General features: G+C 35.9%; 2 protein-coding genes across 5 annotated transcripts; both read right to left on the bottom strand.

The window, feature by feature from the left end:
- Nucleotides 1–1,769: 1,769 nt before the first annotated feature.
- Nucleotides 1,770–7,075, bottom strand: LOC107631454 (transcription factor SRM1). Of its 4 annotated transcripts, none has more exons than XM_016334902.3 (3): nucleotides 6,745–7,075; nucleotides 4,514–5,181; nucleotides 1,770–2,679 (listed from the first exon to the last, which is right to left on the bottom strand). In XM_016334902.3, exons 2-3 carry the CDS (start codon nucleotides 4,897–4,899, stop codon nucleotides 2,205–2,207), a joined length of 861 nt encoding a protein of 286 aa, XP_016190388.1. In that variant the 5' UTR covers nucleotides 4,900–5,181; nucleotides 6,745–7,075; the 3' UTR covers nucleotides 1,770–2,204. The 4 variants fall into 4 exon arrangements, with proteins under 4 accessions (XP_016190388.1, XP_016190389.1, XP_020975321.1 ...); XM_016334903.3 differs by lacking the exon at nucleotides 6,745–7,075 and adding an exon at nucleotides 5,844–6,720; XM_021119662.2 differs by lacking the exon at nucleotides 6,745–7,075 and adding an exon at nucleotides 6,227–6,639.
- A 17,121-nt stretch (nucleotides 7,076–24,196) lies between these two features.
- Nucleotides 24,197–24,529, bottom strand: LOC107633833 (uncharacterized). The gene has a single exon (XM_016337430.1). It carries the CDS (start codon nucleotides 24,527–24,529, stop codon nucleotides 24,197–24,199), a length of 333 nt encoding a protein of 110 aa, XP_016192916.1.
- Nucleotides 24,530–25,686: the final 1,157 nt, after the last annotated feature.

Below are 25,686 nucleotides of genomic sequence, written 5' to 3'. Positions count from 1 at the left end.
TTGATGGTGACCTTCTTAAGTACCTGAAAAGTTACAAGGGATATATTAGTGTAACACCAAAGGGGATGATAATGGAAGCATTGTGAAATGGGTGTGTGATTATGAAACGGTTAGCCAAGAGGTTCCTGAACCTATTTTTATCAAAGAATTTGCAACCAAGATCTTCCCAGAGGTTGATGACTATCTTCTAGAAGCATAAATTGTTAATGGGTTTTATGCAACAATAATGTGATGTGTTCATGTAAGAATAATGTTGCATTTACATATATCATATATGCGTGTGAAATACTGCGTTGATTTACATTTCATTCATCTAATAGAATTGTCAAGAATAATTATGCAGATGAACGGAATGAAATGTAATACGAGACAATATCTAATACAATATCTATTCGGTGAAAACTCAGGTGCAGTCAACTTAATGTGAAGTTGATAGTTGAGAGATGTTAAATGAAAATTTAATCAAATCAATTAAATCATCTAACGCTCTCAGTTATCAACTTCACCTGAAGTCGGCTGCACCTAAATTTCTATCTATCCATCTATTTACATAACCATGTTTCTACCTATCTATTCACATAACCATGAGATGGTTCTGTCCCTTTTTTTTTTTTTTCAATTTTGTTAGATAATTAACTAATAATGCACTGAACTATAATCAACTAATAAAAAAAGTCCATTAAAAAAGATAGGGACTAATTTAAATTTTTTTTAATTGTGAATAATAAATTTGTCTTTTGAATATATAGTTAGAGGGTGAATGCTATGGTGCCTAAGTCATGTTACCTAATTTACTAAAAAAGGCAAAGAAATAATATTTAATAAATTTTAAATATTTTATTTTTATTTTATATATTTTATTTTTTACTTATAAAAGCAAGTTAGGCAATTTAAGCACAACAATAAAAGACACCATGAAATCCACCTAGTTAGAGATCAAAAATAATATTTATTTGTAATTTTGTATCTATCACTTATAAATATATGATAGATTATAGACTAGGATTATGCCAATAAATTATAAATCTAATTTAAGAATGAAGTCTAACCTTACTCAATCTAAAATAAAAGCATTAGGAATTTTGTAACCATATTCCCAAGGGTAAATGCATTGAGATTCTTCAGGGTGATGGTACGATGGTTCAAGGAGTGACAATAGATAGGATAGGGTATAATTTGAAGTTAACTCTAACCTTATTTGTGGGTTGAGATTTGTATATAAACTCAATCCTACTCTATTTTGAGTTGAGAATATTCCAACCCTAATTCTACCGTACTTAACTCGCGGGCATTTAACCTTACCCGCGGATTATAAAAAAAATACAACATTATTATATAACTTGATGATAATTTAAAATAGAATTGACTTTTATATAAAAAAAAAAGTATTAAATTATCAATTAATGATTTTCTTTTAATAACTAAGGATCTTTTGTATTTAATGAGAGGTCTTTAGTTCAATATCCACTTGAAACATATTTTTATATAAGTATATAATATTTACATATATAGGGTGCAGATTGATCGGATAAAGTTGAAGTTCAACCTGCATCCTATGATTGGATACTGACGGGTAGGGTGCACAGATGGTTGGCTCATTTTACAAAATAATTTTAGGAGGCGAAGGTCCTTTTTTTCAATTAGTTATTTGATATGATTATTTAAGCAGTGGATATAAAAAATAATTAAATTATTGATGTGATACTACATAATTATCTACAATGAGTGACAGAAGACTGAAGGTGTTGATGATGCCAAGAGGACAATAATTTATAGCGTGATTGATGGGGATCTTCTTATATTATGTACTATAAGTATAAGCGTTACAACATATTACAAGTGAAATACATTGTCTGACTCACATCTCATTCATCCACTGTAATCTATAAATTTAATTCAATGAATGAAATGTAAGTTTGATCAAGAACATTATGTGGCAACTGGCAACTTATACACCTTACCGAAATACAAGACATATCCACAATTTTAATATATATTATGATTATGACTAAAAATAATAAGCTAAAATTGTCTATGAAACCACTCTACTTCTATGCTGTCAACTGCTTCCAAAACAGATAACATTAAATTGCTTCATCCATGGTGTTGCTTATTTCAAATAATTGTCAAATGAAAAGAACAATAAAATTCAGAAGCCATATCTATTTGCTGTTTTTCTGTACATTAGGCCTCACAACAGCACATCACCTATGAGATGTTGGGGGCATGGGGTATGCCACAGCACCCATGTTCATCGGAGCCCCGGGAACTGGAGCTCGGACACCATAAGCCATGTGTGCATTCACTGGCGTGCCAACTGCAGACACAAGGGGTCCTCCTCCTATCGGTTGTCCAATGGTCGGAGCACCAAACAGTCCTACAGTTGGAGGACCGGTTGGGGTTGGAGGGCCTTGTTTTGGTGACTTTCCCGTGGAATTTCCAGCTGAACCATTCGTTTGACCGGTGATTGGTCCTTGAGGTGCCGACACGTCTCCATTGTTCACACTGGTGATATCGTGTATGCTTGATCGCCTTCGATCTTTGTTCATCGAGTTCAAACGAATGAAATATTTTTGGGCGTGGCTTGCTACTTGTGTAGGAGTTCTTGTCACCACAAAATTCCTCGATATACTTCGCCAGTCACCCTTTCCATACTTCTCCAATCCAAGAAGAAATAACCTGTTCAACCAAAATTGAAGATGTTCAAAGAATAAAGATTAGACAAGCGAATGTTAGCATCTGGAAGAAAGCATATGACCATACCCAAAATACTAAATGAAAATCAGCAACCAAAACATGAATAAGAGGAATGATAGGATACTACTCTTGAGATCAATTGCAGCTTGAATAGAACCGGAACAATCCATCACAATTTTGAAGAATATGAGAACCCAATGACATTATAGAAGTGAGAAAATGAATTTCTCTGAAGGAGGGGATGCAGCCTCATTAGCAATTTAGTAAGCAGAAGAATGACAACACAACCAACTTAGCTATTAGATTTTGGATTTAGTCTGATGACCCACTTTATGGTCCCTACACGTATTCGATATTTCCGTCTGGTTTCTACACCCAAATAATTTTTGGTTTATGCCCCCAAGAATGTAACTTCGGCATTGGCATATATAAACTTCAATTAATGTCTCCCTAATATATGTCAGTATTTTCCTCTAAGGATTGGTTTTGGAACAAAGTACTGATGACTAATGAGGCTATCATATCACTATCTTAAAGATCATTTGGTTTTGCTGTTAGAACTTAAAATCCTCAAGGCTCAATACAAGCAAAATTTCTTAACCTCAGCTGCAGAATCTGCTATCTAGGTTGTAAAAGATGCTGGGTTGTGGGTGACAGTACTTTATTATTGAGCCACAACTCATAAACCATAAACCGGATAACAGAAATTTGATACGGAAACATTTCATTGATCAGCAAATATGTAAGTTTTAAGCATGAAACCTAATTTTGGTTGTACCATACTAAGGCTGGAATAGAATTTCTTGCTTCATGAGAATGTTACAAAACTGTTCCTCCTTATAGAATGAAATCCACAGTCCTGATTCTGATGAAAGCTAAAAAGTCCATAGCATCCAAGATGTGCCCATATTTCGAAAACAAAAGACAATATGCGAAACATGTAGAACAAGAAAACATAACAGTAACCTACATCTTCTATCCCCACAAAGCATGCCTTAATGAGAGTTAGAGATCCAAGTTGAGAAATTTCAACGATCCATTAATTACATACACTATTCTTTGACAATTCCATGTCTACTTAAGATTTTGTACTAAGATTGAACTACATTTCACTCATGTGTAGGCAAAGTAACCATGCTTATGATACACACACATATCACTTGACTCACTCCAGCCACCCAATAGCCTACATGCTAATTCACTAAATGATGCAAGAAACTAGTCTCCGTTATTAATTTCAGAGTGCTTTTGACATCTAAGAGTGTGAGAATGATTAATCGTTACTTTTTTTTTACCGAAGAATGAATCCAGGGATAGGATTAAAATTGGAGGTTGTTCAACCCTATTAATTGAGCCAACCCAGAAGCAAATAAAGAAATGACCTGTCAAAGAAGTACTCTAACAAATACCTCAAAACACATCAGAAGAAATTACTCTTCGAAAATAATTAATAATCAAAGTGCTGTTGATTTCAACCTACTGGAAATCAATTATAACCAGAGCAATGGCAACCCTGCCAAAGGAGCACTACAAATTGGCTCAACAATTAAGAGTAAATGGAAACTAAACTCACAAGATTAGAAGAAACAATTTGTTATGGTGGAAAAGAACTTCTAAGCTGTCATGACACTCACAAAGATTGAGCAGGATATGGAGACTACAATCAGATAAAGCTCCAAAATGATATGGTTTAACACAACAAAATTGAGATGAAATGGTAGCAAATTAAGATAGATAAACTACCTTATGAAGTTTACTACAGCCATATATAACCGTACCCAGGTTCTCTAAATACTTAAGTAAACAATAAACTGACCTGTGTTCATCTTCTGTCCAAGCAATACCCTTGCGCCGTTCCTGATCTGATCTTGAAGCCTTAGATCCATTATTAGACTCGCTGTTTGAATTCCAAGGTTGGCCACCCTTCTTGCCAGCTCCTTCATCACTAGCATTGCCTGTTGAGCCTTCTGAAGTAGAATTATAAGCCGGTAGAGTCACACGCCCAGATTCAATTAAGTTGACATCATCAACCAGAAGCTCATAGTGTTGTTTAACCTCTTCCAAAGTCTTCCCAGTTACATCGGCAGCAATCTTCTCCCATCGATCCAGATCGTCCTCAGGGTAAGTACCCAAGGCATTCTCAAATGCTTTATCCTGCTCAAAGCTCCACTCAGAGCTACTACCTACTTCATCACCAGCCATCTGGTTTTGTTAGATTCACAAAGGAGAGTAAAGGTCTGTATCTAACAGCTCCACAAATCTAGGTCAACACATGTTAAATGCCACAAACACTTTGGCTTGTTCTATCAATTGCTAAATTATTGGACCATACATGTTGGCCTACACTGTAAAGTTCTGAACCAGAGCCAACAGAAAATGCCAGGAATCTGACAGTGTTCAAAACCAATAAAAACCCCCAATACTCTCTTGATGTATGTGAATTTCAAGGGTGATTTTGCTCCAAGATTTTGTGAATTGCTTACCCTATTGATGAAAGAAAAGGCAGGAAAGAGTAAAGTTAGAACACGAGAAAAATCTGACTAGTGACAAGAATAATAAATACATAGATGAAATATATGGTGTTTTAAAGCAAGTGGAAAATAATAATAATAATAATGAAAAAGGGGGAAAAAAATCAGAAATTGATGTGAAGGTAATTAGGGTTGTAGAGTTATAAACTTATAATAGAGGACAGGGACCTCTCAGACACAAACAAACTAGAAAAACCGAGAAGACTGTAATGGATAACAATAACATTCAATATTTGCCAATTTCCCCATTCCATAAAGGAAAAAAAAATTCAATTTATCCAATTGCCCTATTGATAGGAACAGGTTTAACAGCATAGGACCACAAAAAAAGATAATTCTTTCAAACCATAACTGTGAGAGTATAACTGTTACAAAACTCTTTTTTCACATAACAGACATTCAGCATCCTCAAATCTTTGTTTTCCTATTCTTGTGATATATAAGAGACAGCATTCAACACTCAAAAAGTTCAAAGTTTTCAACTAGAACATAAGAAACAAAGGCCAAAACAACATCACTGACATAGCTAAGGTTGAATTCTTAGAAGAAGAAATACATGGGTATGAATAAAACAGTGATGAAAAAAAAAATTGGTTTAAATGGGCCATACTTCACCTTAGACACATTCAATCTCTTTAAAGATGCCTAATCTCAAAATCCTTTGATCAAACACCTATGAAGTACAGCTTAACATACCTCCAGAGTAAAACAACTGTAGGTTCAGTAGGTGAATGAGATTACATAGGTATGTATTATTCAGAGTGATTACTGATTAGCATGTAATCACCTGAAAGAATAAAGTGTTAAAGGAAAAGAATAAGTACAAAAGCTAATTTTTTTTTTTTAAAAAAAAAAAAACAGAATCCTCAATCCTCCATACTCCAAAACATGGAAAGTTTTAATGGTCCTAATCAAAATAGGAAGGAAAAAAAAAAAGAAAAGGAAATACATTAAAATTAATAATCAACTCAATTAGACCAGATAAAAAGAGAATCTACCTGAATAAAGGAAAAAAAAAAGTAAAATCCAAAAAAAATCAATAGGGTTTAAGAGGAGGAAAAGCCCTAAACTTGAAATTCACTTATGAGTGTAAAATCTTGAAAATAATCATATTAGATGATTAGATGATGACATTGATGGTTATCCTGAAATATCCCCAAAGAGATGTTTAGAATGGGTCACTCAAAATTGGTCCCATCAATACAAATAGGACAACTGGGGTTTGAAAAAGCCACAAACACCAACTTGGAAACACCACTGGAATCTGCAGTGCCCCATTAATATCTGACATATGATGCTACCTAATACAATATGAAGAGAGAGGAAACAGGGAAAAGGAATTGAGGAATAAACACACCGAAAAAAGAAAAAGAAAGGATTTTTATCTACCCCTTTTGCTTTATACTTTTCCAATTTTTTCCGTACCCAACCAAGATTAAATCTTTTAAAGAATTTTGATTGTTGTTATCATGATTTGTAGGAGCAACGAAGCGTATGAAAATAAAGAAGTAATCACCTTTATCTTCTTTCTTTCTCCCAGAAGCTGCAATGCTTTTTCTTCTTCTTCAATCTGCTTTTGGCCGCAAAAACAAACTTCAGTTCTCAGTCACAAAAAAAGAGTCAAATAAAACTGTGTGGGTCTATATATATGTGTTGAAATTTGATCAGTGACAATCTTGAATCTTCTCTCTCATGATCTGATCCACTTTTTTTGTTCTATTAAACAATCAAAACCATACCCTTATCGAAACCAAATCAAATCAAATCAACGCATTTGTATTACACTATTACACAGTACTTAAGCTCTAATAAACTAATGATGAAATGTCTTATCATCGCCTATTTATGGTTAATTCGAAATTTAGAACAGAGACGTTTGTATTTAAGTTTTAGATGTATAAAAAAATTGATATTAAAAAGTATAATTTATGTAAAACTTTGTATATCAAATAAATTAGAAATTTTCTGATAAATCGATAAAGCAATCATTGGTATCAAATATTGTCTAAAAGGCCTACTACACATATAAGTTTTTTTAGCTTACAAGTCTTACAAGTTGATACAAGTCCAATAAAACACACGCATTACACTCTTATATTCAAGTGTAAATAAACGCACGTTATTTAACCACTTCTTGTTTATAAAGCGCACTACTCACCATGTATTATGAACGACTCTTTTTCTTCCTCCATGAAAACGAGTTTGTTGCCAAATTTGAAGATAATGGAACTTCAAAAATACACCCAAACGATTACAGAAATACACACAAACGATTACAGAAATACACCTAAGCGGTTACAGGAATTCACCCAAACAATTATAGAAATACACCCAAAAAATTACAGAAATACACCCAAATGATTACAAAACTACACCCAAAGGATTTAAGAAATACACCCAAAATTTGTTGAAGTACACCTTATGCATAATCTATAACTCTTTCTATTTCTCCTCCTCATCTTCTGCTACTTCTTCTTCTTCAAAAACGATTTCAGAGCTTGATGTCAAAAAACAATTAGAAATTGAAAATAACAAAGAAAGAAAACAAAGAGAAAAATACGTAAATGAAAAAGAAGAAAGATAAGGCAAGAAACGAAAGAAAAGAAGAAGAAGAGGAAGAAGAATGTGCAGCAAGAAAAAGAAGGTGCAGTAAAAACGTGCAGTAACGATTCAAAGCGCGTTAATATAAATGACTTATATAAAAAAACACTTGTATGTGGAGAATTAGTTTTTTTTATAAAGTATTTTTAGATTTCTTTTACTCTAACACTTTTCAATCATTTTTAAATCTAAATGATAGAACTCAATTAATAAACTGCGAAATTTTTTTAAAAAATATATATATATATATATAGTATCATTTAAGCTCTACAGTGAATTAGTCTTCGGTATTGTAACAAAATAAAATAAAATAATTTTTTAATTAAATATTTTTTATCAATCAAAAAAAAATATATATATATATATATATATATCTTTTATATTGTTAGCAACTATTTATATTCTTAAGGCAATTCATATCCTAAAATTAATTAATTACTACCGCATAAAAGATTTTATTGATTTCAATAGAAAATATAAACGGCTGAAGATTTAGAAATAATAATAATATTTTTAATAATTAATCAGTTATCAATATAATTAAACATATTATAATCCAAAATTATCAAATTGTTTTATGAACACCAAATACATATTTTTGTATAACAACTAACTTTTATGTTTACTTAGCATAATTATATTATAATAGTCTAGTATATAATAGAAATTGAGAAAAAAAATTATACAATTTTTTTAACAAATATCCTTCACAGTATATATTTAAAATAAAAAGTATTTATCATCTTAATTAATTTTATATTTATTATAATTATTCATGATAAATAAAACAGCAAATTAATAAGAGTAATAATAATACTAGGAATGGATGAATGATTGAATTGTAATTATTTTTAAGATAAGATCATATAAGAATAAATAATTAAAGGGTTGTTACCTTTTTATTTTGGCTGTTTTGGATAAAGTCCACTTTATGCTCCAAGTTGCCTGCCACGCTTGCCGTGAAGTGAATCAATGATTGCATACCACCTCAGATGCACTTCAAATTTTGCACATGCATTTGCCATGCATCCCTCCTCTTTTTTCAACTAACTCATATGCATATAGCTTTCTGCTCACAAATTCAATTTAATTTTAAACTATTTCTAATTACGAAAGATTTAAACGCTAATAAATTTATTCATGAAAAAATAAAATAAATAGTATTTTAGTTTATTGATATTTTGTGCAAAGAATCTGTACACTTTAAAATTTTTTAAATACTTTAGTGATTAAGACAATTTATTTTAATTCGTTATGGCGCGTTTTTTTAGTAAAAAAATGGTGAGCGAGTTGATGGAAGACGATAAAACTAAAATTGTCAAATATTAAAATTAAAGGTGAGGGAAGTAGTGAAAGAGAAAAAGAAAGAGAGGTTGTAAAATCAAATTTGGTAAATAAAAAAGGGATAATTTAAGAATTTTAAATATTTTTTTAAGTTTTAGTTAGTTTTATCAACTGAAATCTATATTTTATGAGTACAGCATTAATTTTGATTTTTTATAAGTAAATTTATTAGCACTTGAATCTTTCATAGTTAGAAATAAATATTTACTCTTTTAAACAATTTGAGAAAAAAGATTAGTTATTAATTAATTATCGTATAAAATATATATTTAGTGTTTATCAAATAATTTGATTATATTATTGAAAAGTTTAATTATCTTATTTGGTTAGATTTAATTATTTTGATAAATATATGGTGATTTATTTAGTAGTTGGTTTTTAATATTAATAAAATATTTTTTAATTTTCAAATACAAAATCCTAAAATACTTAAAAGTTATGATGACTCTTCAAGTTTTTCAAAATATAAAAATGCGCCTTCAAATGCGCTTAACGTCATCCATTGTACCATGTAATCAAGAGAAAAAAAAAAATATATATATATATATATATATATATATATATATATAGACCTTTAAGCATAAAGAACTCTTAGATCATTTGTATTTTAGTGTTCACTATCAACTTCAAGCCATGGCCAGCTACATCAAAAGTTTTCTCATTGTCATAGCATTGTTTTTTTTTTTTTTTTTTTTTTTGGTCTTGGGCTAAGCCCATAAACCCTACCCAAACCCATAATCCAACCCGCCCAAACCCAAACCCCAAACTGATCTTTTCCCTCTCAAGGCGTTGAATTGCAACAGCAAGAGATAAGCTTCCATGGCATCCAAGCTAAGATCCTGGTTTCTTCCACTTTCCGATTGATCTTGTCTGGAATCAAGGCGTGGTTTGGTTCATGAAGTCCACATCAGGTCTCTCTGTTGGCATCACCTCCGCAAGAAGCTTCGCCCCAGAGGTTGAGTCACTGCCTGAACCCATGATTTTTCAGGTTCTTCTCCTATATCCTCTATTGGTAACCTCGTTATCTTACCTCTACTGACCCTATCTTTTCTGAATTATCAAGATATTCTGAATTTATCTTTTCTTAATATTTCCGCAATTTCTTGTGTAGGATATATACACCACGACGCATGCAGTTTGTTCAAGTTTGTTAGCTGAGCAATTATATGAGCCAGACGATTTCCATTCCTAGGAATCCAGGTAAACCCACTGTCTAGCAATCGGTTTCTTAGAATTTGAATATCTTGCAGAATTGCTTCAATTTCTCCTATTGAACCTTGAGATTTTATTGCCTGAATTAATTGCTGGTTGTCTGATTCAATAAGCGTTCTTCCCATTCCCAGATTTTCCACTATTATAAGTGCTTGTCTAATTGCATTTGCCTCTGCTGCTAAACTAGAGTGAGCTTTAATTCTTCCGGAGAATCCCAGCTCTAATTCCCCTTTATCATTCCTGAATACTACAGCAATTGCCCCATCTCCAGTTTTCTTGTCAAAGGCGGCATCAACATTAGCTTTAAGCCAATTTGCAGGAGGAGGTCTCCATTTTGCTTGTTGAGTGCTTCTTTTTTTGAACTCTTTAGTTACTGTCTTGTCCTGTTTTATTGCTTCTCTGTGAGTTCTTTCCATTAATTTAGCTCTTATGATAGTGCTTTTGGGATTTGTTTGTTGTTCCTCGAATACTGCCTTATTTCTCGCTTTCCATATTTCCCAAGATAGAAATCCAATTCTACTAATTCTGTCTTCGTGGTCATCCCCTCCACTCCTTTTGATTTTCAAAATATTGTCTATCAACCAATTACCGAATGATGTTACTGTGTATTTGGTGGGTATGCAATGACATTGTGCACCAAACCAAGTTCCCCTAGTCCATTCACAAAGCAACACCGCATGCTCCACCGTTTCTTCCTCCTTTTTGCAAATTGAACATATTGGGTTGTCCCGCAGCCTTCTTTTGTATAAATTAGAGTTTACTGGAATAATGTTTTGAGCTGCCTTCCACAAAAACATCCTGATTTTCGACGGAACATTCATATTCCAAATTTCCTTCCAGAGTTCCCGGTTATCAGTGCTTGTAGATGGATTCTCGCTCAAACCTTCCAGTGTCTCCAATTTTGCTACTTGATACCCTGTTTTTATGCTATAGTTGCCATCCTCTCTGAAGGGCCAAAATAATGAATCTTCCTTTCTTACTATGCTTATGGGAGTTTTAAGAATCTGCTCACATACTTCCGGTGGGAAGAGGTCTTTGATTTTTGATACATTCCACCCTGTTCCTTCTGTTATAATTTCCTCCACTTTTTGAATGTTTGGATTTTCAGTAATTTCAGATCTGATTTCTCCCGATATCCATCTATCTCTCCAAATATTGACTTGAGATCCGCTTCCTATACTCCATTTACCCTTCCTTTTGAGAAGCTCTCTTCCTATTAAAATACTCTTCCATAACCATGACGCGTTTCTCTGAATTTTGGCATCCCAAAAGTTGCTATTAGGAAAATAGACAGCCTTAAGGACTTGAACCCAGATTGCATTTGGATTTTTCATAGCTCTCCATGCTTGTTTAGCTAAATGGGCCACATTCTGGCACTCTAAATCTTTGAATCCTAGCCCTCCATCTCTCTTACTCTTGGTTATTGAGCTCCATTTCTTCCAGTGGATGCCTCGTTCTTTTCCCGACGACGCCCACCAAAACTTAGCAATTTTTGAACTAAGTCTTTGACAGAAATATTTTGGGAGCTTAATCACATTCATTGCATATGCTGGTATGGCCTGTATGACTGCTTTAATTAAAATTTCTTTACCTGCCTGACTGAGAAGCTTTTCCTTCCACCCTTCTAGCTTGTTTAAAACTTTTTCTTCGATCCATGTAAGTACTCCGGCCGTTGATCTTCCCCAATATGCCGGCAATCCTAAATATTTCCCTGGCGAGTCCCACGTAGTCATTCCTAAAATCTCTTCAATATTGACTCTAGTTTGTATTGGGACTTGAGATCCAAAAGTGATTCCCGATTTCTCCAAATTTATTCTTTGTCCCGACGCCTCTGTATACTTGTTTAAGATTGAAATGATTTGGAAAATCTCTTCTTCACATGCCTCAGCCAAGATTATGCAGTCGTCAGCAAATAATAAATGAGTAAGTGTTGGTGCAGTGGAAGCTATTTTAAATCCTGATATGAGCTTTTTATCTTGTGCTTCATTCATAAGTATTGTAAGAACCTCAGCTGCGATAATAAACAAGTACGGTGACAATGGATCGCCCTGCCTTAATCCTCTCTGTGGTATTATCTTTTTGGAAAGCTCCCCGTTAATCTTGAATCGATAGTGGATGCTCTTAACACAAGCCATCAAGCGCTTAACCCATATTTCATGAAACCCGAATGCTCTTAGAACCTTTTCAAGAAAATCCCATTCTAGTCGATCATAGGCCTTATTCATATCCAATTTTATGGCCACATTTTGTGATCCTCCATTTTTTCTGTTATTTAAACTATGATAAACCTCTTGTACTATAATAACATTATCTTGAATTAGTCTGCCGCTCACAAATGCACTTTGCGTTGGAGATATTATGTCTTCTAGTATACTCTTGAGTCTCATCACCATCACTTTTGCAATGATTTTATAAATAAAATTGCAACAGCTGATAGGCCTAAGTTGATTTAAGCATTCTGGATTTTTAGTTTTAGGAATGAGAACCACCACTGTTTCCCCAAATTCCTGAGGTAAACTCCCTTCATTAAAAAATTCTTTGACTGCACCATAAACTTCCTTGCTTATGATTTCCCAATGTTCTTGATAAAATAAGCCATTTAGTCCGTCCGGACCAGGTGCTTTTAGGCCTCCCATGCTGAAAACTGCATCTTTTACTTCCTTTTCTGTGACTTCTTGTAGCAGGTTCTGGTTCATCTCTTCTGTGACTTTCCTTGGAATTTTGTTGATGCAATCTTCCCAATTCAGCCTCTTTGTTGAAGAGAATAGATTTGAAAAATGATTTTCAATCAGAGACATGAGTTCCTTGTTCCCACATACCCACTGTCCTGCTGTGTTCTTAAGCTTCTCTATTTTGTTTTTGTTTCGCCTTTGAATGGTTGTTGCATGAAAGAAAGCAGTATTCTTGTCGCCCCATTGTAGCCATTTTAGCCTTGATCTTTGTCCCCAAAATTTCTCCTCTTGTCTCCATAAGAGCGTAATACTTTCCTTTAAGGCTTGTATCCTTTCTTGCTGATCCGCTGTGAACTCAGAATTCTGCAATCTGCTCAATTCTTCTTTCTTGCTCTGTATTTCTCTATCCGCTCTCTTAAAGGTGCTTCTACTCCATTTTTTTAATTCTTCCTTGCAATTTTTTATCCTCAATCCTACTCCAGCTCCTTCACTATCTGTCTCCCCCCCTCTGTTCCATCCCTTTTTAACAATTTCTTTGCACTCCTTGTGATCTGTCCAATATGCCTCAAATTTGAATGCTTTTTGAATTCTAATATTCTGCTCCAGCTTCAGCACCAATGGACAGTGGTCTGAACTCACAGCCGGTAAGGCTGAAAGGGAAGCATGTTGGTTTAAACTCCACCACTCCCAATTAGCCATGGCTCGATCTATTCTTTCTCTGGTTACAAACCCATTTCTTGGGTTACTAAACCAAGTAAACCTGCTGCCTTTTAAATCTAAGTCTATCAAAAAATTAGCATCCACAAAATTTCTAAATTCTCTCACATGTGCCTGAGGTTTTGGATGCATACCGATCTTCTCTTCTTGACTCAAAACATCATTAAAATCGCCTATGTACAGCTGCGCCTCCCCTACATTGGTAGTGGTGGCAGTGATATTTCTCCACTGTTTTCTTCTTTGCTTATAATTTGGGCAACCATACACAAAATTACCAATCCATCTGTTACCTTTTCTATCATCAACATAGGCTTTAATAAGATTATCATTCCAAAAGTAAACCTCAACATCATATTTTTCATTCCAAAACAAGGATAGACCACCGGACAAACCCCGGGGTTCTACACAAAACATGTTTTCAAAATGTAACCTTCTTTTGATTCTGCTAACATTTTTTTCTTTTGCCCTGGTCTCTATGAGGAATACTATGGCTGGCTTTATTTTTTTACATATATTTATAAGTTCCGAAACTGTCGCGGGAGCCGCCAGCCCGCGACAGTTCCAACTTACAATACTCATGGCTGAGTTGGGGGCATGTTAAGGCCCGCCTCCCCAGCCATTAAAATCTTCCCTATTTCCTCTTCGATCTGCATCACTTGCCCTTCCTGTTCCTCATATATTGCCTCTTTTCTGCACTTTTTCCTTCCTCGCAAGTGTAGACCAGCACTTTCTGCGTCCTCTTCTTCATTCTCAGCACCTTCAATCATCATTGGTATTTCATCATCCCTTCTTCTTTTTAATTTCAGACTCTTGTTAATGTGGCTAGCCAACTCTGTCTCCCAAGTTTCTGCTATAGATTCCGTTTGTTTTGCTACTTCATCTTTCTCATCCTCTTCATTTGCTAATTCCACGATGTATAGGTCTCCATCATCTGAGCTGTAAATTTGTTGTCCTGCCTGTAGATAATTACTAACTGTCTTTGCTTGTTCCCTATAATTCCACCATAAATGTCTTTGGTCAAGGTCATTCTCCCCCTGCACTCTTTTTCCTAATTCATTCTTTTCTTTCTTATCCTGTTTGTCTCCTTCCATGGCCCTCTTAAAAAATTCCACCTCTTTTCTTCTTATCCCTATCATTGTTGATATATTTTGTTCCCCTTTAGTTAGCCCAATTTCTGTTATGAAGTTAATGCCAATGGGCTTGGATGTACTGCTGGCCCAATATTTTCTTTCCTCTGGACTATTACTAGGCTTCTTTGATTCACTTGCTTCCCTTTCAGCATTCTCCATTTCTTTTATCTCTCTAACTTTATTTTGCTTGTGGGTTACTTGCATGGGCTCAACTCCTTTCTCTTTTAGTTTCAAATTATGGAAATGACCTTTTAAAGCTGACCCAGTCCCCTTCTCATAAATTACTTTCTCACCCTCCCCCTCTTCTAATGTTATTCCAACAATTCTTTTATCTTTTTTTGTTTCTTTCCCAACGTTCTGACCAGCACTATTTCCAAGATATTGTGTATCTTTTTTCCGGTTCATTTCTTCTATCTCCATCTGTTGTTGGAACCTTCTAGTTACCTGTAGGTCTGCTCCTGTGCCACCAGCTTCTACAGTATTTGCCTGCTCTTGGATAGGACTGCCTTCTCTTCCTCCTTCCGAATCCCACTCTCTATTCTGTGTGTTTTTTCCACGCGCCACCCATAAATTTGACTCTGAAATTTTAGTTCCGTTGCCGTCTTGCCTGATTCCAGCTTTTTCAGCCAATGAAGAAATCGACCGGAGTCCCAGAGCTGAAAGATCTGGCCCATATCTTGGTAAGTTTGAGTTATCAATAGCCATTGCCTTCTCCTCTTTGCAGCTTCTCTTATCATGACCTATCCTTCCACAATTATAGCAATAATCATATAACCTTTCATATTTGAATGAAGCCCAAGAATAGCTGCCATCATTTCTCTTGTACCAAAATCCTGTTTTCAATTGCTCCAACGCATTCACTTCTACTCTAACTCTCAAAAAGTTTCTAAGCAAATTTCCGTCAACGTAAGGATCTTCTGCTTCTAATAGTTTTCCCAGAGAAGTTCCTATCCTTTCAGCACTACTTTTATTCAACTTTTCCAAGGGCAAGGCATGAACTTGGACCCAGAAAGCGATGGAGTTATAACTTACCTCTTCAAATGAAAGCTCTGGCCTCCACCATTGCAAGCTAAGCATATGTCCGTCCACCCTCCATGGCCCTTCTCCATGAATTCTTATGGCATCTTCTTCATGCTTGAAGTTGAACAAATATGTGTTTGTGCCCATGCTTGAGATAATCAAACCCTGAGGCTCTCCCCACATTCTCTTGATTGATTTTTCCACAGTGACCCTGTTTACATTCTTCTCTGTCAAAATTCTTCCAACCAACTTCTTCCTGATCTGCTGTTCCTCGACAGCCTGGTCTCCATCAAGGTGAAGAACTTCTCCACCCAATGCTGCCATGAGTTTAAAATGTTAACTAGCTAAACTGAAAAACTAGACTCAGAAATTTGTGATTGTTTTGGTTGCTGATGTTATGATTTTCTCCTTCTTCCTTTAACAGAGCTCCACTACCGAAGATAAACAAGCTTCCTGTCGAAGTAGTTGCTCTAGCTATCTAGAGAAATCAGCTCTCCTTCCGAGAGAAAAAGCTATCACCCATTGTCATAGCATTGTTAATGGCAAGCATAAGATTTTTTTATTTTTTGGTCAGAGGCAATTAAAAGTGATCAAATTCGAAAACCCATTTATAGCCCATTTAAACTACGTCCATTTTACTGTCACACATTTTTTTGGACTTGCATTTTACTTTTAAAACATATCCGACCCGTTTAAACTGCGTTCTATTGGGCCCATGCTCATACTCGGTCCAACTGTAACACCTCCAGAATCCGCACCAACATATAAGATGTATTTGGAAGAGAGAGAAAGGCTGTCCAATCCACTTGACCAAAAAAAAAAAAAAAAAAAAGAGAAAGATAAAGATTGAATGATAAAAATTGAAATATATTATGTTTGGTATAAAATATATTATTGGATTGAATTATGTTTAAATAATATATTTGATTTAAGATAAACATAAAGAATGAATGATAAATTTAAAATTTAAAAAGCTAAATGAGAGTATTTTTGCAAAAAATATTATTAAAGTTTTAGTTTTCAAAAAATTTAAGCCTTTTTTATTCTCACTTTTTGAAAGTATTAAAAATATTAAAATTTTGTATCGCAATATCAAATATAATAGTAAGTCTCAATCCTTAAATTTTAACTTTAACTTTAGTCTCTAAAACAAATATTATTATAGAGTATGGACAAAACTATACTCCGTTTTGGATTATATACTAAATAAATTACGGATATTCTATGATTTTAGAATATAAAACATAATTGTTCTTCTTTCAAAATATATAATTATCAAATTTGAACCAATAATTAATCTGATTAAGATATTGAATCATTGAGTCACTAGTTTAATTAATAGGTCAGAATTGTACTATTTAAATTATAATTAATAAAATAATTTTTAAAAAATTAATTTAGTTTCATATATGTTATATATTTAAAAGAAAGTTACATTTAATGACAAGTGATTTGGTCTAATAATTATTAAGCTGCTGAATAACCCTAATATTTCTAAAGCCAATTCTATGGTATCTTTTGTTTGGTGTCTAACTTTTGCCTAAATTATTTTTTATAGTAACTTTAAAATATTTAAAATTTTTTAACTTTTATACTTTTAAATTTAAAATTAATTATTTTACCTATTTTAGTAATTAGACAATACTTTTTAGACACCATAGCAAATACATATTCCTAATTTGATCACACCGATTTTTTTGGATTTGACCAATTTTCAAACTCAAACAATCAGAGCATAAAACTGAATTGGATAAGAACCTCTTCTAACCTTGGACTTAGTTACCTTAATTATATAATATTATCATAAATAAAGAAGACGACTTTATGATCTTCATCTTGTGATATCTTTACTACATCTTTATTGCTTTGTTATTGCTAGCACACTTTATATGTGAGACAACTGCGCATTATGAATATGAATTATAATATTGAATAAAAGATGAGAAATAATATTAGAGGATTAATATTTTTTTTGTTATTAAAATTTAAAATATTAATTAAAGAGAAAAAAATTTTGTTGCGATGGGTAATCGGAGAATAGTGGTTGGACTTGTTGGGTTGGCCCAATCATTTGAAGGAGGAAGCCTTCGACTGGGTTAGCATCTGAGAGTTTCCGTCCGATTTGTATGTATGAGTGACTGAGGGGTGGTACCTGCAAAGACACTCTGAGGCCTAAGTCAGCAAGGGTCTAAGCAAGTTTTAGATAGTATTGGAACTTAGAGATACCTGAGGGGTGTCAGGGTATTTATAGTGGTGAACCAATAACCACCGTTGGAGTAGTTCCACCTTTTAAGGAGGATAACCGTACCTCTATCTTAGGGAAGTTGAGATATGACTTTTGGAAGTGCGTTGAGTGATTTTAGGGGCAGTTATTTATTTGAATAGGGTTATCTGCTAGCTAATCTTCACCCCCAACTTCCTTAAAGCAAGTCGTAGTTGGATCCGACTTCTTGAGAGAAGGTTGGTGTTGAGTGAGGACCAACCTTTGGATTGGGCCTTTTACTTAGTCCTGGACCTTAGTGTTGGGCCAGGGTATGAACAGTGTCCCTACTCGAGTACAATCTCTTTTCCTTAAGAGTTGGATTCAAGTATTTTAACTCGGGCTTGTAGCCGACGTGAAATGGGAACCAACGTGGCTTTTTAACCGACGTGATTCAAAATATTTCCAACAGTCGCGTCTAATCAAACGTCGCGCCTGTTAGGGCTTTTCGCATCTACACGTGGGGTAGCAGTTACATTGGTAACGGTGCGTTTCTTTAATGATCGCGTCGATTTACCATTATGCCCCTAACGTGTTTATAAATGCTTTTTCCTCTCTTTCTTTATTTTCTTTCTGAAAAACTTTTCGCCTACACACTCTGTTCTGAAAGAAAGCTTCTTCCTTCTTAGAGTGCATTGGTGTCGCTGTTTCTGCTTCCTTCCGCGCTTATTAACAAAGGTTAGCCTTTTCTCTCTCCTTTTTATTTAAATGCTTTATCTTGCATATTTAGAGGAGTTTTTTGCGCATCTGTAGTGAGTCTGTTGATAGGTCTACTGACTCTGCTTTGGGACTTTTAGAGACCCTATTTTTTATCTTTTTCCATTTTCTTTTGTAGGTCTCGTTGCCCTTTCTCCTATTTCTTTTTACTCGGAAAAGATGACTTCTCCCGTTTTTTAGTGGGTTGATGTTACTGTTCTTGGGGAGGAACCTCTAGTAGACATAGATTATATTACTGACCTCCGCACCCACCATAGAATCTGTGGCTCTGATGATGATGAGCCTAAGTATGAGTTGATTGCCCCGGGTCGTGAAGACCGGGTTTGCTTTGGGAAAGCTACTGACGCTGACCCTCCTTTCTTTTTTATGTACAATTGTTTGTTTACCCGTTTGGGGGTTCTTCTGCCATTTTATGACTTTGAAATAGCTGTGTTGTCTCATTGTCGTGTTGCTCCCACCTAGCTTCACCCCAATTTTTGGGGTTTCATGAAAATTTATCAACTTGTTAGTCAAGAATTAGATTTTCTGACTTCTTTGAAGATTTTCTTCTTTCTTTTTCATATGACCAAGCCCTTTAGTGGGCAAAATAATAAACAACAGTGGGTATCTTTCCGGGCCATTCAAGGTCGGAGAATTTTCAACCTTTTTGATGAATCTTTTCATGACTTTAAAAACTTCTTCTTTAAAGTTCAAGGCGTAGAAGGTCACCACCCCTTTTTTCTGGACCAAAATTCTTCTCCTTGGTTTCCCCTTTATTGGTTAGAGGCCTCTCCTGTGGAGAAGTATGGCCTGGATGACCTGGATGAGGCTGAGGCGGCTGTTGTGGGGTTCTTCCGAGAGGTTTGGGGAAGAGCCCCTTATCTGGACACAAAGAAGTTCCTTCAAGGGTCTCCGAGCTTCGTTCGGACCCAAATTGGTAGATTCGTTGTTGATTTTCAATAATTCCCGACTTGTTTTTTTTTGCTTCCGACTTTGAGATCTTTGTTTTTGATTTGCAGACTGATTCTTTTATTTTTTTTCCTTTTTATAGATATGGTGAAGAAGAATTCTAGTTCTTCCTACCAGAAGGTCCAAAATGCCAAGAAGAGGTCTCGGGACCGAGTTGACGCTGCTAGGGCTGCTGGCACTCTTCCTCTTCCTTTTCCCCCTCCTCCTCGCAACTTGGGGACCTCTTCTCATCCTATTATGATATCCTCTTCTTCTGCTTCTTCTCTTCCTTTTCCTCTGCCCCGATCTTTTTCTGAACCAGAAAAGAAGAAGCATAAGACTTCAGAGTCTGGCTCTTCTCTTGATGAGGAGGCTAAGTTTAATACCCCCCAATTCGTTCAGAATCACATTTATCCTCATACTCGAATAAATATGGATGATGTTTCCATTCGAAACCATCTCAATATTCTGGTCCAGGGGAGTGTCCGTGCGGATGGAGTATGTACCAAACTTCTTGATATTTTGGAGAAGACTCCCCTTAGTTCTTTGGGTTCCACCCAAAAGGTTGAGGAGCTAGAGGGAAGGATCTTCCTTTATCAAAAGGAAGAGCTTAAGGAGGAGGTCGCCGAGCTGAAGGAGGAAAAGGATCGTCTTTAGGAGAGGGACAAGAGGTTGATGGGCCAGTGTGCCATGGCGGAGGGCCTTAAGAAGAAGGCAGAGAAGAATTATATTAGGGTTTATGGGAAGAATCTTGATTTGAAGAAGGGGCTGTCCGAATGTCGGGAGGCTTTCCAAGACCTGGAAGATTCGGTGGTTGAGGGTGCAGAGGAGGCCTAGAGGGTCTTTAAGGAGCAATTCGGGGTTATTGCCCTTGACCTGGATCTTTCTCCTCTTGACCCCGACAAGATTGTAGTTGATGGGGCCATTGTCTACCCTCCCCGACCTGAGACTGACTCCGACTTGAAGACTCGCGGGCAGAAGATAATAGAATCTCCTCCTCGTGAGGAGCGTCAAGATGGATACCTGCCGAGTTCTTCAGAAGTTCCTGCTCAAGCTCCTGAAAAAACTGCTCCGTCCTCCTCTACTGCTGCTCCGACTTCTCTCCCTGCTGATCTTTCTTCTGGTGGTGTTGATCTTCCTTCTATTTGAGCTTTGGCCATTGGGGCCCGGCCTGTGGGCCCCTTATTTTTTAAATAATTTAATATTCTGTTTGTTTGTTATGGCGGTTTGCTCCTGACATTTCTTGGCCCTTTGTGGCCGTAAACAAAATTTTGCTTAAAAATACCCTTTTTTGGATAAGGGTTTAGGATATCTTTGGTGTGTGCATGCTTTAGGTTAAAAAAAAAAGCCTTTTGATCTTTTTGCTTTAAAATCTTTTATCTTGGCTGGCTGTCTTTTGTCTAAGTTATTTTGAATTTTTCAAAGACTTGGGACAGCATCTGCCTTTGATTTTTGATGGATTTTCTTATATCTTTTTGTATTCCTTCTACTCAATTTTTGTTTTATTGAGCTTCTGTAACTTAGGTTATTTTCGCGATGCATTTCCATTCTTCTCGATTTTGTCGACTTGTAAATCGACAAATTTCTGAGTTTATCATGATCTACTGTTATAACCAAGGTTCTGAAAACCGGTTCGAATCGTGAACCGGTGAGGTTTTCGGTTCAGATAGAAATCATAACCGTCCTTTTTCAAAACCGTTATCAAACCGCCGAACCGGCCAGGAACTGGCCAGTCGAACCGAACCAGGACCCGGCCGGTTTTCAGATTTTCCACCAAAACCTAATCCTCTTCTCCCGTCCTTGAGCACTCACTTCACTCACACACACACACTACCCGCAGCAACATTTAGCCTTCGAGCTCCTCATCACTTTGTCACTTGCTCCGTCCAGCCACTGCCGTGCCAACCCACCGTCGCAACTGTCATCTCCAGCCACTCTCCTCCAAGCCATTCCCCCAATCCTCAGTCCTTCCTCTCTCAACTCTCAACCCTAGGTTACAGTCTCCCCCACCGTTGCAAGGCTCGACTCAGCGCTAAACAATCGGTGCCTCCGCCTGTATATTCTCCTGGTAGCCCGTTGTCCGTCACACGTCGTGGGTCGTTGTGCTCATTGCCTAGTCGACCGTCACCCTCACCTTCTCATCACCGGCGTTCTTGCTCTTTCTCCTTCATACTCTGCTCATTGCTCACTTCTCAGAGTCTCATACCAAAAGTAATGGTTAGTTTCTTGCCTTTTTTGTTCATTTGTTGTTCAGATTCAGAGATGTCCCTTTCCTCCTTTGCTTTGTAAGATTAGTATGATTTAGTTTATTCATTCAAGATCTTGCTTAGTTTTTTTTTATGCTTAATCACTTAGTTGGGCATTTGGTTAAATTGGAGATAATTGTGCAGAACAATTACTGGATGAACGTTGCAGATCATGTTTTAGTTAGTGGTTCTTTTAATTAGTAGGTTGTAGTTTTAGTTCTTATTTGGTTGTTGGATTGCTATATTAACTTATTTTGTTATGCTCTTGATCTTTCTAATTTGTTACTTTGATAAATTGTTGTTCTAGGGACTGTTCTTGATTTTGTAAACTATAATTGTTAGATTGTGCTGGTTTTGACATTTTAATAACTTATTAATTTGATAAATTGTATTTGTGGTTTGTTATTTTTTATTTTGATATAGGTGCACAGGGAAGGAACTAGACAAAAGGTTATTCAATGTAATACTGAACACTATTAGTAATACGAACAAAGGTAATTCAATATTCTTCACATCAATTCCTTAGTTCTAAGCTTGATGCAGGTGTCCACAAGGAAGGAACGAGAAGCTGTCTTAGATATGCTTCCTTAGATGTTATGTTTTTCTTAGATGAGTTTGTGGAATGTTAAGAAAACCCATAACGAGAAGCTCTGTTCCCCCGCGCTCCAGCTTTGTTTTTAATGATTAGTATATTGTTCCAGTTCTTGTTTTCTTGTTGGTTTGCTATATTTTAAAGCTTTAGTTGTTCTTGTTATTTTGATTTTCAGTTCTAATTGATCTTATTAACTTGTTAATTTGATAAATTAATGTTTTAATGCTATTCTTAACTTTTAAATTTTAGATTGTTAAGTTGTTATGTTGTTCTTGACCTTTTGATAATTTGTTAATTTTATAAATTGTTCTTGTTATGGTTTGCTGTTCTTAATTTGATAAATTGTTCATGTTATTAATGTTGATTTGATAAATTATTCATGTTGTTGATCTTAATTTGCTAAATTGTTCATGATGTTGAGCTTAATTAATTGTTCTTGACTTCTTGTTATTAGAAAGAGAATGGAATTGAGGTATATCAATTTACAGGTAGCTATAAATTAAAAAGAGGACACTCACTGGACAGAGCTCCTTTGTTACTTCATTAAATGTTTTTTTGGGTTTCTAATGCAATACCTGAGATTGAGAATTGAATGGAAGATGAGCAATTTGGCATGTAATATAAAGATGGCGAATAATTGATTGGTTTGTGATTGATTATTTATTTTTTTTGTTATTTGACTTTTGTGTTTGTATTTGGATAAGATTATAATAGTGGTTGATGTAATACTTTTAATTTGGATAATATTTAAAAGATTATATTAGTCTATAATTATATTTTTGTGTGTTTATTTATATTTTATTTATTATTTTTTTACAAAACATTTTTTCGGTTCAACTACAGTTGAACCGGTTAAACCTATAAACCAGTGAACTAGTAACTAGAACGGTTCGATGACCGGTTCGGTTTTTAGAACCTTGGTTATAACCTCTTTACACCGACTTGTACCTCGTCGTTTTATCCTGACGACCTTCTAGGTCGGTTCATGGGATTTTCACGTTTTGTCGAGTTTAAGTCGGTGCGTTTCGTAGAAAAGAGTGATAATAAGGTAAAAGGAATTTATAAAGATATATGGGAAAAAAGATCTTTATTTATTCACAAAGGTACTTTTTGCTACTAAGAGGTTTGGAAAATTGTCGCCCCTTAGCCCTCATTTTGATGCCTCGTTAAAACCCCCTTCAGGAAAATCCTTTTTTATTTTTGGGAAAAAACCATGAAGTCGGAAAAAAGAGTACATCAGGGAATGGAGTTCGCTTCTAACTATAGTACCTTTTCATGTTACAAACATGCCACGACCTAGGTAATTCGGTGTCGTTCAAGTCGGTCACCTTGTAGTAGTCTTTTCCTAGGACCTCTTTAATTTTGTATGGCCCTTTTCCAGTTGGCAGTAAGCTTTCCATACCCAGATTTGTTAACTCCTATGTCGTTTCTGATCAAGATCAAGTCATTCGGGGCGAAGCTTCTTCGAATGACTTTTTTGTTGTATCTATTTGTCATCCTTTGCTTTAGTACTGCTTCTCTTATCTGGGCTTATTCTCGGACTTCAGGGAGTAGCTCGAGTTCTTCTTTGTGCCCCTGTATGTTTCCAACCTCGTCGTAGAAGCTTACCCTTGGACTTTGCTCGTTGATTTCAACTAGTATCATGGCTTCTATGCCATAAGCAAGTCGGAAGGGTGTTTCCCCTGTGACAAACTGAGGTGTAGTCCGATAAGCCCATAGTACTTGAGGGAACTCCTCAACCCATGCTCCATTTGCTTCTTGCAACCTTTTATTCAACCCTGCCAGTATAACTTTGTTGGCTGCCTCGCCTTGCCCATTTTCTTGTGGGTGCTCTACCGAGGTGAACTGATGCTTGATCTTCATACTGGCTACTAGGTTTCTGAAGGTAGAGTCGGTGAACTGGGTGCCATTATCAGTGGTGATGGAGTAAGGTACCCCATACCTTGTGATAATGTTCTTGTAGAGGAATTTCTAACTTCTCTGGGCAGAGATGGTGGCCAATGGTTCTGCTTCGATCTATTTTATGAAGTAGTCTACTCCCATTATTAAGTATTTTACTTGTCCAGGTGCTTGGGGGAAGGGTCCTAATAGGTCCAATCCCCATTTCGCAAAAGGCCATGGAGAAGTTATACTTATGAGCTCCTCAGGGGGAGCGACGTGGGAGTTTGCATGCATTTGGCATGGCTGACACTTCTTTACAAACTCGGTGGCATCTTTCTGCAAAGTCAGCCAGTAGAACCCGGCTCGAATGACTTTCCTAGCCAGGGACCTCGCTCCGAGATGATTTTTGCAGATACCATTGTGGACTTCTTCTAAGACTTCTGTTTTCCTTGAGGTTGGGACGCACTTTAATAATGGTCTTGATATCCCCCTTTTATAGAGGATATTTTTTACCAAGGCGTAATTTTGTGCATCCCTCCGAATTTTCTTGGCCTCTTTTTCCCCTTTTGGTAGGCTGCCGAATTTCAGATATTCGACTAATGGGTTCATCCATCCGAGGTCCAATCTGGATACTTTAAGGACATATTGTTTGACTTCTGCCTTTGAGACCGAGGGTTCTTGGAGAGTTTCCTGGATCAGGCTTCTATTATTCCCCCTGGCTTGGTACTTGCTAGCTTGAAAAGGGTGTCTGCTCTGCTGTTGAGATCCCAAGTTATGTGTTTGACCTCGGTCTCAGCAAATCATCCAAGGTGCTCCAAGGTTTTGTCCAAGTACCTTTTTATATTGGGGTCTTTAGCCTGATAATCTCCATTTATTTGAGAGGTCACCACCTGGGAGTCGCTGAACACAACTACCTTTGTTGCACTGACTTCTTCTGCCAGTTTTAACCCTGCAATCAAGGCTTCATACTCTGCCTGATTGTTAGAAGCTGGAAATTCAAATTTGAGGGAGACTTCCACTTGAGTTCCCTCCTGGTTAACTAAGATTATGCCTGCACCACTTCCAACTTTATTGGAGGATCCATCCACGTATAGCTCCCATGTCGTGGAGGCTTCTTCTTGGTCTCCTGCATATTCTGC

Source organism: Arachis ipaensis, chromosome B3 (assembly GCF_059453495.1).
Source record: "Arachis ipaensis isolate K30076 ecotype BB chromosome B3, ASM5945349v1, whole genome shotgun sequence".
Lineage (NCBI taxonomy): Eukaryota > Viridiplantae > Streptophyta > Magnoliopsida > Fabales > Fabaceae > Arachis > Arachis ipaensis.
Note: the sequence above shows the minus strand (reverse complement) of the source record. Positions and strands in the feature narration are given on the sequence as shown.